General features: G+C 50.5%; 1 protein-coding gene across 2 annotated transcripts in view; it reads right to left on the reverse strand.

Moving 5' to 3' along the window:
* The window catches only part of TRPM1 (transient receptor potential cation channel subfamily M member 1), a 137940-nt gene extending 124431 nt beyond the window's left edge, over positions 1-13509 (reverse strand). For both annotated transcript variants that reach the window (XM_045448883.1, XM_045448882.1), the window contains exon 1: positions 13264-13509. In XM_045448883.1, the coding sequence (XP_045304839.1) occupies positions 13264-13338 (75 nt within the window). In that variant the 5' untranslated portion in view covers positions 13339-13509. The remainder of the gene's footprint in view (positions 1-13263) is intronic.
* Between the last annotated feature and the right edge of the window lie 1506 nt (positions 13510-15015).

Here is a 15015-nt window from a genome sequence, read left to right on the forward strand (position 1 = left end):
CTTGGGCACCAAAACATCTACCTCTTCCTACATCACAGGTAGCAGGGATGCATTTCCAGATATCAGGATGCTTCCATGTAGGTCAGGAAGTAGCCACTGAGTGTCCCAGCCCTCTCCCTGGGATCCTGGGCACATCACCATGACCTGGCAACTGAAGAGTTAATGCTGGACACGTCTGGGGCCTCTAGAACCTCCCCCCAGTGCCCTGCCTGGTATCTGGCCTTTCTGCACTAACACTGCTCTTTACAGGGCTCTGCTGAGAAGCAAATGAGACCAAATGCAGAGAAAAGATGTGGAGACTATACAGTTTGGCAGAATATTCATTGTATCATTACTAGTGTAGCCTGGAGGGGTCGAGGAGGGGGCCAGGGAGATACTGTGAGCCCAGGGAAGGTGAGAATGGGCAGGTGGTGGGGGCAGTGAGAAGACATTTGGGTCCCCCAGCTGCTGTCATACCCCCACAACAGGCTCAGCCCAACTCCCTCTTGCCCTCCTGTCTGGGCTTTCTATGAGTTTAGTTCCTATTTCTTTTATAATTTTCCTTACATTCTAAAACGATGGCTTGGCAGCTGGCCTCAAACAGTTGTGTTAAAATGTAAATCGCTGAAATGACTCCCTGTTATCAACAGAACCCAAAGCGATGCTCTTGGCCAGGCTTAGCAGCCAGGCCTGCTTTCCAGGGTTCAAGGTTTTATCCACAGCCATTAATCACATGAAAGCAGATATTAAAGGAGCATTAGCCAGGCCAGCTGCCGCACCACCTCCTGGGCCATTACAGGGATTACCCTTGGACAGCGCCCTCTCCCCGCCCCCCATGCCTGGGTTGCAGGACATCGAGCAGCCCCAAAGCGGAGATGGGGTGCAGGAGGTTGGGGGAGGGGTGCAGGCAAATCCAAGACCCGCAAGTCGGCCTGAGCCCCCTGGCTACACACACGCTCTTCCTCCCCTGCCCTCTCTGGGCCCCCCTGACCTTCAGGCTCACTCCAGTGAGTTACTGGAACCAGTCTGGCAACCACAGGGGAAGTGTGCCAGGGGCTCTGCGGGCAGGGCCAAACAAGCAGGCGCACCGGCCGCCTCTTGAGCAGAAAGGCGCACTTCACACTTCGCAAGCCCAGAGGAGGAACGTGAGCAGGTGGCTGCTCCGTGGGCAAAGCGGGCAGGGCCGCAGGCAGCGAGCTCAGCCCCAGGCCCTACTCCGCAGGGCGACCCTGGGCTCTAAGCAGCCTTGGCGGGGGAGGGGCGGGGGGCTTCTCAGCCCAGCCTCTGGCGACTCCCGATGGCATCTTGCGGACTGGACTAGCTGATTCAGCACATCTGTAGCGGGTGGGTCCGGCCAAGTCCCAGTTGGTAAATAGCCAGGCATGATTTCTTTGACTTACTATCCAGTAAGCCCTAACTAATTTTGTAATGGAGTGGCCACTGGCTTCCCAGCCAAATTCATACCTCTACACCTGCAGCCCATGCTCCTTTTGCTATGAACCCGACTACCGCTATTATAAAGCAGTTTGCTTCAGAGGGCCCAGGGGGTGTGGGGTGGCTGCTGTCTACAGAATCTCTTTCCAGGTGGAGACTGCCGCCATCTTTACTTTGACTGACTCCCAGATTCTTGCAGTGCGCCAGTGAGTTCAAGTGCAGGTGCATTTTGCTCGTTTTGCTTTTCAGTGCTACCCAGTCTCCTTAACCAGGAGAGATTTAGAAAGCTGATGATTGGGCTGCAATCGGGAAACTGAAGGAAAAGAACACCAATGAGTACCACGCAAAGGCCGACCCCGCAGAGGGCTTCATTTCCGTTAGAAGGGCCCTGGATGACCAGGGAAACCGTCTCCCTCATTCTGTAGTGTTTGCTGAGCTGGAACACAAGGTGGGAAAAACCCTGCTCCCTAGGGCTGATGCCCTAGACTGAGAATGGACAAACACACACATCCATCATAGTAAGTGCTGAGAAGGGCTGTGAGTAAAAGTAAAGGGGGAAAGGGGGCTGGTGGTTGGGGCAGACTCAAATGTGAGTGGTTCCCAGTAAGGGCGCCAGTGAGCCCTGTGGCTATCTGGTCAGGGCATGCCCAGGAGAGAAAGAGAGGCTAGTGCAAAGGCCCTCAGGTAGCAGAACAAGTGGCTAGGAGCAGGCCTGTTATGTGGCTGGAATGCAGCCATGTGGGGGGGTGTGGGAGGTGGAAAGGGGGTGTGGGGGTTGGGCGGGCGTGTGGAGGAATGGGGCAGGGCCTTGCTGGACAGGGTGAGCCCAGCCAAGTTCAGCAGGTCAACCCTTTTGGACTTTGGTTTCCTCAAATGAAGAGATTGGGCTGGTTCTGAGAATCTTAAAATCATTCATGTCCAAGAACACAGAGAAGCACGTTACTTATGATCCCATCTTTAGAAGCAAACACTGACAAATGCCCTAAATATGCATACATATCCTATGTACACACACATCAGTACACATTCACTTGAGCATAGAGAGAATGATGGCAGGTTACACAGCACATAGCTAAATGGGCGGGGGAGAGGAGGGGCAGGGAGGAAAAGGAAAAAGCCCATTATACATACATACTTATGGATGAAATACCCAGAAATGCAAGATAGGGTTAGCTCTAAATCTTCTGATTTTTAGGGATCCCCCTGAAAGAGTGAGACACTTAAGGTGCAGAGTGATGAGAATTATGTAATTCTATTTTAGTAAAGACAATTCCGCCACCACACCCTTCTCCACCCCCCTCTGTGTACATACTCTCCAGTCTGTGTGCAGCAGCCATAAGCAAAGTGTGACCTGGCGGGGCATTGGCCATCTCCCAGTTATCTCAGGGAGGGCAGGAGGGGACCAGAGGCTTGTGGCACTTCCTCTGGATGTGGACTGAGAGGGGAGGGGCAGCAGGGAGCCAGAAGAGGAGCACTGGCATGGACTCCGTGGGCTGTCTAAGGCAGCAGGAGATAGATGCCAAGCGTCTGCAGCATTGACTGTGTTTCCATGTGCATTTCCTTTCCTTCCAACCCCTGTCATGCTTGCCATCTGAACACAGGGACTGTCTTCCACTATGGAATACATGTTACAGCACTATTTAAAATTACAAGGCTGGGGCACCTGGGTGGCTCAGTCGGTTAAGCATCTGACTCTTGATCTCGGCTCAGGTCATGATCTCACTGTTTGTGAGTTCGAGCCCCATATTGGGGCTCCATGCTGCTTGGGATCCTCTCTCTCCCTCTCTCTGTGTCCCTACCCTGCTCATGTTCTCTCTCTCTCTCTCTCTCTCTCTCTCTCTCTCTCTCTCTCTCAAAATAAATAAATAAACTTAAAAATAAATAAAATAAAATAAAATAAAATAAAATAACAAGGCATTTGAAGCACTGTACTGTTCAAACAGGCCCATGGAATACTAAACCCAGTTGAATCCAGTAACAATTAGCTCAACCTCCTCCTCCAAATCTCAAATCTTGGCCTTCCTGGACAATCTCCCTTTTATGTTTGAATCAATAAACTTCATAATAGGTCAAAGCCAATTGCAGTAAAAGTTTGCACAGTGGCCTACAGAGTTGAGGGTCTGTGGTACTTTCTCCTTTTCCAACTGGCCCTGCCCACGCATCTCTATTCTCCCCTCCCTCCACTCTGCTTCTGTCCCTCTCAATTCTCCTCCTACTCACAGGAAATGCTCCTGCTGTGTTGGCTGTTCCCTCAGCCTCCATGTTCATCCACAGGCACCTGGGTGGCTCCCTACCCCTCCTCCTTCAGGTCTTTGTCAATGCCTCCTTCCCTGGGACCAAAGTCCAATCACAACCCCCTCCTTGATGTTTTGGCCCCTCTGCTGCTCTGTTATTCTCCTTAGCAGTGGCCCACTGTCTGATTGACTCTGCTGTGATGTCAACCTGTGAGGACAGTGTTGTTTTCTGATTTGTTATCACCCAGATCCCCAGCTCCAAGAACACTGCCCAGTACACAGCAGCACTCAATGTGCTTGTCAGGTGAATGATGGTATGCATTTGTTTTTACTAAAACACCACGGTGAGTTCGTAGAGAAAAACAACACAGAGCCATGCCGCATTTCCCGCCAACAACTTACTAGCCGATGACAGGATTTTGTTTGCCTTTTAGTCAGTGTTCTAAAAACTAAAACTGTGACCTATTACAAGGTTTTTATTTTTATGGCATAAAGTATATAGAAAGTAAGGCACATGCAAAGCCAACTCATTTTACTGATGAGGAAACTGAGGCCAAGAGAGGTTGAATGGCTTCCCTGTGGCCACACAGCTGAGCCGGGATTTGGATTGAAGATTCCTTCTCGACTTTTTTCTAATCTGCTCTCAGATTAGCTGCTGGTGTGCTGAGAATCAAGGGTGCCAGCGAGGCCCACGCATGGTGGCATGTAGTCCACCATCAGACTGTCTGATGCTGCCCAGTGTCACACAGACCTTCGCTAGATACTTACCTGCATTCACGCTCTGAGGACACCAAGGGACTGATATAGAAAACAGGGATAACTTTCCTTAGACGCTGAAATACTCCTGGGGAGGGAGCTTCTTTGAAAAGGGGCAGGGGAGAGGGGCCGAGATCCCAGGAGGTGACTGACTGCTGAACTGCCTTCTAGGGATACAGGGCTTGGTTAATGGCCTAGGTTTATGGTGTCTGGTCTGCTGGGTGCTGGAGGCTTGCTCTGGGCTAGGGTGCTGGCAGACTGGCTAGGACACATGAACGAAATATCAGCAGTGGCCAGAAACGAGAGGAGGGTCAGACATCACTAAGGCTGTATATTGTGTTGTCTTTTCCCCAAGAGCTTTACAGCATGTCCTCGGGTGGAAGGGGGACAGCCCAGGTCAAGCCAAGGGTCTAACAAAGTATAAAGCCACAAGATACTTTCCATGTAAAGATTGTCAAATGAAATGGGTCTGACAGTACTTGCAAGGACAGCGGGGCCCTGGCCTCTGGATCTTGCAAAATGCAGGTTAAAGAATGAAACCCTGTTAGGGGCGCCTGGGTGGCTCAGTCGGTTAAGCCTCCGACTTCAGCTCAGGTCATGATCTCACGGTCCGTGAGTTCGAGCCCCGCGTCGAGCTCTGGGCTGATGGCTCAGAGCCTGGAGCCTGCTTCCGATTCTGTGTCTCCCTCTCTCTCTGCCCCTCCCCCGTTCATGCTCTGTCTCTCTCTGTCTCAAAAATAAATAAACGTTAAAAAAAATAAAAAAAAAAAAAAGAATGAAACCCTGTTAATAAGCCCTAGTGAGCAAGGGGTCCTAGGCTAACCCTCCAGCTGTAGCCAGCAGCTGTGGACCTGGGCGAGGCCTCTCTGACTGGGCTGCACCCTGTGTGGTGTAGGAGAGAAGGCTCTTCTTTCTCCATGATAGAAATCCAAATCCTGCAAGAAACAAACTCAGCCGTAAGGGTGTGGATTTCTGTGAGAAGGAGGCTTTTAGGTGCTTCTGGGCCTTTGCCATGGAGGGTTGGGTTTTTTTCTGTGAAGGAGGGGTAAGTAAATTCTCATAGAAGGCTCCTAGGCCCCCCACAAGAGAAGAAAAAGACAAAAGAGCAGCTAGTGAGTGCTGTCCTTGCGTAAATTTCAGAAGCCATCATCTGTCATCCAGCCCAGGGGAGGAGAGTCCTCCCCAGCTTGATGCTGCTACAGGATGCTAATCATGTCACCCCTAGGAGCAAAGGTAATAATCCTCCCCAGAAACCTCTGAGGAGCAGGGAGGTGGCTGTATGGGTCATCAGTATGCACACACTGCCCCGGCGTGGTCTCGGTCCTCAGCTATAAAATAGCTGGGTAGCCTGATGATACCCGAAGCTTTCTGAGCTGGGCACCCAGGACAAGCACCCCAAGGTCTCTGGCTTTCCCTCCTTGCAGCCCTGGGGACAACCTGCAGGCACCCTACATACCACACCTAGAAATGACACAAGTCCCCCTATCACACTTATCCCCTGAGTGGGAGGGCAACTCCCGGGGGCTGAGATATAGACCCTTTATGTGAAAATGGTATGTATTTGGGGATGCTGGGAAAGCACTGAGTTAGGCCAACATCAAAGTTCTGGGAGGGAATTACCATAGAAGTAGGATGGGGCCAGCACCTGGGTGAGAGCTGGAGAAACCAGGCAGGAAGCAAATCCCCAAATTTGCTATGTTTGCTCCTGAAAGGAGCAAGAAGAGGGAAGAGGAGAGCAAAGGGAGGGGCCAGAGAGAGGCTAGAGGAAAGACCCTCCCCCCACGGGCTCTGGTCCACCTTGGGGGACACAAAAGCTTCCAGGTTGCTGGCTGCCTGGGGTGCAACTGTACCCCTCAAGGACCTCTGGGCTGCATTGGAAAGTGCATAAATGGACAGAGGGACACAGAGGTCCCTGCTCATTTTAGGGTGGAGACGGGTGGGGCGAGAAGGTGGCTTTTAGAAATCTCTACCAACCATGAAAGTATATCTTGGTCTCCAAAGAGCCACGTCTAGCTATATTCCCAAGCTATATCATGTATATTCCCAAGAAAATAGCATCTCAGCTCAGATTAAGTGGAGAGGTATTCCACATTCTTGTAAGCATTTCAGCAATCACTCCCTGGTTCTGTGTACTGTAGCATGCATGCATACATAAGAACCAAACACCATACTGGTGAGCCTTTAAGAATAAATTGGGAGCTGCAAGGAGCCCTCTGGGTCCACTGGCCACTATGGCTGGTCATGTGTATTTTTAAAAACAAAATTTAATGTTTATTTTTGAGAGAGAGAGAGACAGAGTGTGAGCAGGGGTGGAGCAGAGAGAGAGGGAGACACAGAATCCAAAGCAGGCTCCAGGCTCTGAGCTGTCAGCACAGAGCCTGACGCAGGGCTTGAACTCACAAACTGTGAGATCATGACCTGAGCCGAAGTCAGTTGCTCAACCGACTGAGCCACCCACGTGCCCCTGGTCATGTGCATCTTTAAAATCTCTCTTCCCTCCTGACAAGGTTCTGTCAAGTTCATCAAATTCTGAAACTTGAAAATATTCTGTTGGTGGATGTCAATGATACTATAGTGACTTTAAGCAGCAAAATCTTTACATTTCCTTCTTTCTTTAATAAACATTTCAATATTCCATGATGGCAGCATCGCCAGGGCCTGGGTGGCTGAAGGTTATACAGAAAGTCAGGAATGAGGTAGATTTTCCGTGTCATCCCTAGGCGCTAGCTCACAACACTGATTTTCCTGTTGCCTAATGTGGCATTTCAGGCCTGGGCTCCAGAAATGGTGACCCATTTTTACCTGGAAAGGGTTTCTGTAGGGAACTCTGGGTTAAATGGAGGTTTCTTTCCTGAAGGACTTATCAGATTCTTTAATAGGCCGATGTCTGTTGTGAATCTCTGAAAGAGGACTCTGTGGTCCCCCTGGTTTGAGACTCAGCATGCCTGGGGTGGGGAGGAGGGTGATGCTGGTGTTTCCAGGATGCACTTGGGGTCAGGTTTTGGAGGTCCAGAAGCAGGAGGATATCTCAGTTGTTTACAGCTACTCCCACCCAACTAGTTAGAGATTTCTACTCAAGCCTATGACCCCTCTCCCTCACTCTCAGGCTGACTGAACAAAGCAACCAAATGTTTCACAACTCTCTTGGCCAGAGTCCTCCCCAGAATTCACAGGGCTGCTTTCTGTCCAGCATGGTCTCTTTCTAAGAGTTTCCCCTTGCATCCTTCAGCCTGGTGGATGGCCTGTCCAAGGTCATGCAGCTCCTTAATACAGCCCTTCTCCTGAACATTTACCCTAAGGAAGATCTGCAGGCTGTGTTGGCATTTCAGAGGCATGGGAGCTCCAGCCAGCTCTTTGCCTGGGCCAGCAACCAGCACAGACCATCCCAGTGGTGCCTCAGCTCTGGCCAGACCCAACCATCAGCCTGTGGGCCCCTACTGCTGGCAAGCTCCTTCAACCTGCTCACTCTTCCCAGTTGGCTGCCCTTTCCCACATCCAACTTCCTCATACAGACCCCACAGGCAGCCCCTCACATCTGACCTCACACCTTCCTTGCTGTTTTTCCCTTGCCCTCTTCCCTAGTGCTTCAAGGGGCAGGGTCTTTGGGCAAATAACACTGACCCATTTCCTGTCCTCATTTCCACCTGCTGGCCTAGTCTGAGGCCTTTACTCCTCAGAGCAAAGGAACCAGGCAAATACACTTTCTGTCAGTGGGCTAAAAGTGGTGGATTTGGACACAGCAAGGAACCCAGGAAGAATGAGATGCTGGTGCCTATTCATAGGTGAGGAAGGCACACTGAGCCCCAGAATGGGGCTAGATGCACAGGCCCAAGGAAGACCAGTTGTCATGTGGGTGAAAGGAGTATTTGCTGGCCAGTGGACTGTCCTTAAGCTGGGGACCCACTGTGGCACACCCCCAACTCAACTCAAGGTTCCTTGACTACATCACTCAAGGGTAGTTGCCTAGAGAACTCTTCTAAGATATGAGTATGGAATCTGTGGCCAGTTCCTGGGCCTGGGTGCCCCCTAGAGCCCTGTATTCACACAGTTGGTGGGCAGGCCCCACCTGGCTGCAGGAACTCTCCCAGGACTTGGTACAGAGTTCTCTGCAGCTTCTCTGGAAGAGGCTCCTTTCCAAGAGGCCAACTACAGCACCTTGGGGAAAGTGGAGCCCAGACTGGGGCTCTTCAGGCAAGCCTTTCCCCCCGAGAATCTTCCTCAGCTTGTAAGTGGACCAGAGCCCCTGTCCTATGGGGTTGGGAGGAGGGTTAAATGGGACATTCAGGATCTCCTACACTCCTGTACTCAAAGCGTGTTCTGAGTACAGAGGCTGCAGGTCTCTAGGTCTGTAACCAGAGAGTGCAGAAAGCACAGGCACATGTTCAGACACGACTGTAGTAATTTGAAGGCATCAAGGGATATCTGTTGAATTTAATAAATAAAAAGACAAGACTAGAGCTTGGATTTTGCAGGTCTTTTGAAAATTTCATGTTTGAAAATTTCTTGCAATAAAAATCCTTTTTATTGCATTCCATGAAAAGTATTGGTCTTTGGGGCTCTTGGGTGGCCCAGTTGGTTAAGCGTCTGACCTTGGCTCAGGTTATGATCCCGTGGTTCATGAGTCTGAGCCCCATGTCGGGCTCTGTAATGACAGCTCAGAGCCTGGAGCCTGCTTCAATTTCTGTGTCTCCCTCTCTCTCTGCCCTCCCCCACTTGCGCTCTGTCTCTCTCTTTCTCAAAAAATAAATAAACATTAAAAAAAAATAAAAAGAAAAGAAAAGTATTGGTCTTTGATCGACTAACAGTTTAACAAGACAACTGGCTTGGCACCACAAGCAGAGCTGAGACTATTTCATGTGTGACAGCAAAGCCAGACAGGTGAGGATGTAGTGGGATCTGTTACCTTTGGGACATTTCCTAAAGAACAGGCAAATGATGAGGCTGCCTGGTTCCACTCCTTCTTCGGAATGAAGACTGTCTTGGGTTTACAGGTGGAATCCCGCATTCCAGTGGCTTCCATATACAGGCTACATGAGTAACACAGAACTGCCCTGGCTGCGGGCAACACCCTCTGAGAAGTGAGGATGACACTACCTCTGCCTCATGGAGAGCTGGATCTGGTCCTAATGAGGAAGGTTACTGAAGTGAGATGCCCTCCCCTCCCCCCAGCCCCGACCCCTGAGGTAGGCCCCTGCTCTGAAGGGCAGCAGGGCTGCAGAGGGTGAGCTTGGTGGACTGACCCCCATCTACAGGTCTAGGGCAAGCAGATGAACTGAGAGATGGAAACTCAGATAACCCAAGGTGAGCTCACCAAGGTGTTTCTCTGCATGACTTTGATTTTTTTCTGTTTATTTATTTATTTTGAGAGAGGGGGAGGGAGAGAGTATCCCAAGCAGCCTCCACACTGTCAGCACAGAGCCCAACATGGGGCTTGAACTCATGAACCATGAGATCATGATCTGAGCTGAGGTCAAGAGTCAGAAGCTTAACTGACTGAGCCACTCAGGTGCCCCTGCATGACTTTATAATATGCTTTTAGCTTAGTAAGAATTCACCCTCTGTAGGAGCAGCTGAGGCAGCCCCCACATCAGGACACTTGGGTTTGCCCTCACTCTCCCAGTGGCTTACTTTAAGAGTATTAAAACATTTTTAAGTTATGAAAACATTCTCTTGATTTCACAATCAGAAACAAGACTATATGATGGGGAAGTGAAGACCCACAATTCTGTTGTTACAGATGTTATAACTTTCCATATGTGCTTCATATTTTTTCTCTTTGAAAGGAAAGAAGGAAGGCAGTGAGGGAGGGAGACAAAGAGAGCAAGAGAGAGTGCAAACATATTGCACATATGGTTAAATACCTCCACTCTGAAGGAATATATATGCATTTATGTTGGATTTTCTTGTGTGTTTTAAATTTTCTATAAATAGTGCATTTTGTGGGCTTGTGTTTTTCTTCAACAAGGCATCCATGTTGATACAAATGGCTTGGTTCATTCATGGTTTAGTGCTGTGTTGTATTCCATTGCTTGAATAAACAAAAGCTTGTCTATATCTTCATACATGAACTATTTGATTCTTTCTGGTTTTCTATCACACACAATGTTGACATGAGCATTTGTGTACATTTCATTGTGTACATGCACGAGAATTTTTCAAGGTAGACTTTAGGGTATAATTGCTGGGCTGTACTATAATTTCATTTTGCTTAGGAACTTGATCACAGACTCCAAACTTTATCTGTATCTTATAGCAAAATAAGATGTCGACAGGGATGAAAGTGCTATACAAAGAATCACAATCACATTTTCCACCTCCTGCGAGGATACTTGAGGCTTTTCCTGAAAGGGACTATTTTTGCCAGCAGGCTGAGGACAATACTCAAAGTCCACTGGCTTCATTGGTTCAGGACTCCATGCTGGGCATTTCCGTCTAAGACCAAAGGAAGACCGTTGGAGGTGGAAAGAGCCAACCAATGGTGGAGAAGGGCCAAATCTACCTTTGACAACTAAAGGTCCAGAGAAGATGACCCTTGGAAGGCTTATATAAAAGGTAGCTTGTGTTGTTTTTTTTTTCCCCACGGGGGCAGCTGGTGTGTTTCAGCAAGCACTAGGCAGAGAGATGTGGCTTTTGGTTAGGAAACAGGGAACTGGCACCAAGTCAGTGGTGTCAAAGGAGAGTCAAGTATGTGAGAAAACAGAATGAAAACAGTCTGCTTTCTGCCCCTGTGATTTTGTGGACACTTCCTAGCATCTCCTTAAGGCATAACTTCCTTAAAAGCCATGGTTATTGTCTTTCCTTCTTGCATTAGCAGTTTACTTCTTAGCTTGAGGGCTATTATAAATAGACCTCAGGGCAAACTATGTCATTAAGAGTTTTAACTATGTGAAGCTTTTGTAGGAATTTGGCATGGTCAGTGGGTCAGGCATCATCCTTGTTTTTAGACTCAAAGTCATTTACAGCAAGCAGTCCTGAAGGAATAGTTGTGAGTGTGTGTATAAATAAGGTGCTGTTTTTCTTTGGGGGGGGGGGGCGGGGGAGGGAGACTGGGAGTGGGTCCAGGTGAGGCAGAGGAAGAAAGAGAGAGAATCTTAAGCAGGTTCCATGCTCAGTGCGGAGACCAACTCAGGGCTCCATCCCACGACCCTAGAATCATGACCTGAGCCTAAATCAAGAGGAGGAGGCTCAACTGACTGAGCCATCCAGGTGTCCCTGGGGTGCTATTTTTCAGTCTTGCCCAAAGTTTAAGTGCTTCTGCCCTCCTCTCTGGGTGAATTCTCTGCTCCCAGACCCTGCCAATTGCAAACTCTGCTCCCCCACCCCTACATATAAGGCAGGATACCAGGCACGGGTCAATAGGAGACTTTAAGTTCAAGAACAACAAAAGCCTGTTCGTTTTCAGAGTTTAGCAGCAAGAACTGTGTGGGCTGGCTTTGTTTGGGGAGGAGGGGTCACGTGGAGCCCTGTGGCCCCAGGCTGCATTTGAGTCTCTGGTTCCTGCCAAGAGCTGCAGAGGATTTGCAAATGTTAATTTACACAAGACTGGAGTGTGTCCTTTCTCTTAAAACAATGCTGACTCTCACATGTGCACATAGATGAGCAAATAGATAGATACCCTACTGAGCCCCCAAAGGGTGAGTCTTTCCTCTTGAAACAGAGATGAGTTTTAACTCTTTATTAAAAAAGAAAGACTTTTATTTTTTCCATTTGCATTTTCAGGCTCTGGGATGTCAGGAGACTTGCAGAGTATGTGGCCCAACAGCTCCACCCCAACCCCCGCCACAGTTTATAGACGGGGAGACCAAGCCTGGTGAGCTGTGTGCCGGCAGGTGGCAAGCAGTTGCCGCATGGTATCCCCTCTGTTTCTAGCCCAGGTCAATGATCTTTCTGGGGGCGTTCACCTGCCTCCATCCCCAGCTCCTGGAGCACTGCCTGGCACTTAGCAGGTGCTCAGTGAGTGCTTGAGGGAGAAATTCGTCCTCTCTTCCCACTCAGGGCCTGCTCCTGCTTCTCCTCCAGCCTGTGCCCAGTGGACAAACCCGGGAAAAGCAGAGGTCTCCTCTGACTCCTGTGAGCTCAGCAAGGGGCTGTCCAGAGGACTCCAGTGTGGCCCAGGCTAGGCTCCTGGCTGGCCTTCCCCAGCCCTCTGAGTGGCAGTCAGGGCAGAGGGGTGAGGTTGTGACCTGTCCAAGATACCTGTGCTCAGAGGGTCAACTAAGGCAGTCCTGGGTGTTCAGAGCCACCATTCTACCCATCTGGAAAAAACACATGTTCAAATCAGCACATACTTTGCAAGGCTTCGAAGGGGGCCATCAACAGGAGTGGGGAGAAGGGGTTAGGGTGGGGTCAGGCCTCACAACACCTTCCTCGAAGTCTGCCAAGAGTCTTGGGAACCACCTGGTGCTCCCTAGGTCTTCCGAGGTGCTTCTGATCCCTACTCAGGGTCCCCCACAGGCCACCGGTGCTCCCACAAACATGATGAAGAACAAGAGATGAGCTTAGAGTCCAGATGCAGAGAGCTAAAAGTGGGTGGCATCATCGTGGGGGAAGTGATTTTGAAACTGCACAGCTGCTGGGGCACAGCTCACACCCCCACAGGCCTCATGTGTGCCTCTGGCTACATCCATGGGAGGGAACAGCCAGGAGGGGACAGACATCGAGTACATTAGCAGGAAAGGAAAGTCACCTCCCCAGAAGCAGTCCTGATACAGGAGTTCCGAACACCTAACACCCCATCCCTGCCACAGTCTGCAGAGAATAGGAGCCCACTGTCCAGCCTTCCAGTCGGTAGAGCTGGAGACCAGTGTCCCTCTGTCCTTCTGTCCATCTGCCCGCAAGCTGCCAGGCAAAACTCACTCACCTTCTGTGACCCCGATGTGGAGCTCTTGAGGGAGCCCCTCTTGAAGGAGCTGCTCATCTTCCTCAGGGAGCCCATGAGCCTGCCTCCTGTGTCCCTGAATGGGCAGAGGCAAAGCCCCCACAGCGGCAGCCCCACGGGCCCCGGCAAGGGGATCTGAGTCTGGGGCACGGCCGGCTGTTGGCTGGGCCAGACGAGGAGGAGCACTTGCTGGTTCCAGCCTCCTCTCCTTGCTCTACTCACACCACTGGGCACTCACAGGCCCTTCTATAACATCTGTAATCAGGCTTAATCCCTCCATCCCCCACAGGTTTACAGGGGGCAGATTTAGCAAATGGCGATTGAAAGTAAATCTCCTTTGAGAAAGTGGCGGCTGTAAAGGGTGGTCAAATGGGAAGGATTTGGGTGTCCAAAAAGATACCTCTCGAGAGCAGAGAGCCTCACAGCTGGTGTCTGAGCCCCCCGGGAGAACAGGATCTAGACTCTCAGAGACCGTGTGTCCACTTGGCACTTGCCTGAGTCTGGGAGCAAAATTGGAACCAAAGCCTCAGCCCCTTGGGTCACATGGCTCCTTCCTCCAGGCCATCGGTGTATGCTTTCTCCCCTGTGAATTTGCTTTTCATGTGCATCCTGTCCATTCTGTGCTGGCATTCTCTGATTGTTCTGCGTGTACAGCACTGTCATTTCTATTTCAGGAATGTCTACCTCTCCCCCACTACAGAAAGATTTGGTTCCTTAAGGGAGGCGGGGTCATAGGTCTCCGCATCCTGCTCTGTTGTGGGCACAGGACGGGAGCTCCCTGAAGAGCTGCTCTGTGCTGCTGTGGTCTCGTTCCCACAAGTCTATGCTGAGCCTGGCCCTAAGCATGTCATTGTTGTCACCAACCCACCCCTCTCCTTCGTTGGGCATGCGTCACCAGCAACCTGCACCCCTGGGTGGTCTGGCCCCTTGCATCCAAAGATGGCGTCTCGGAGAGGAGAGTGATGCATTCCTAAGGTCACGTGGGAATTGTTTTAAGGACACACAGGCTCCCAATCGATAAAATAAAAGACAAGCAACTGGAGTCCTCACAGCCTTCTGGCTTCTTGCCCCCACGAGGCCGGTTGACCCCAGAGGCACCACCTCCACCTCTTGAGGTATGGCTTGGGGAGCTTGGGGACATATCCCTTGCTCCTTGCACAGCCAGACCAGCCCTCTGCTCCCACCCTCCCCCTCTTAGGCCCCCCTTTCTATCACTCAACTGCTGTTTTATGAGCCTCTTGTGTGGGCTATGTGTTGTGTACATCAGATGCTGGGGACACAGCAGTGAATAAGCAGGGGAGAGTCCTTTCCTTCCTGGAGCTGTCCTTAAGGTAGGGGAGGCAGACACCTCAAATGTCAGGGAGCAAAATAAAGCAGGGAGAGGTGGTGGGGTGGGGTGGAGGACTACACTTTTGAATAGGAAAGATCTCTGAGAAGATGAGATTTGAACAGAGACCTGGAGGAGGTGAAGGAATAAGCATGTAGGAATTTGAGAGGAGGCTCCAGGCAGAGGCATGGGCCAGGTCTTGATGTGGGCCTTGTGGGCCTTGATGTGGGAGTGTGCCTGAATGTTTGAGGAAAAGCAGGACGGCACAGGTGGCTGGAAGGAAGGTCACACATGAGTCAGGAGATGGGGGGAGGTGGGAGCAGGCCTTGGAAGCCATTCTGAGAATCTAAGATTTTATACAGCGCATGATCTGATATGCAGTTTTGAAGGACCACTGTGGCCCTTGG

This window comes from Leopardus geoffroyi, chromosome B3 (assembly GCF_018350155.1).
Source record: "Leopardus geoffroyi isolate Oge1 chromosome B3, O.geoffroyi_Oge1_pat1.0, whole genome shotgun sequence".
Classification (NCBI taxonomy): domain Eukaryota; kingdom Metazoa; phylum Chordata; class Mammalia; order Carnivora; family Felidae; genus Leopardus; species Leopardus geoffroyi.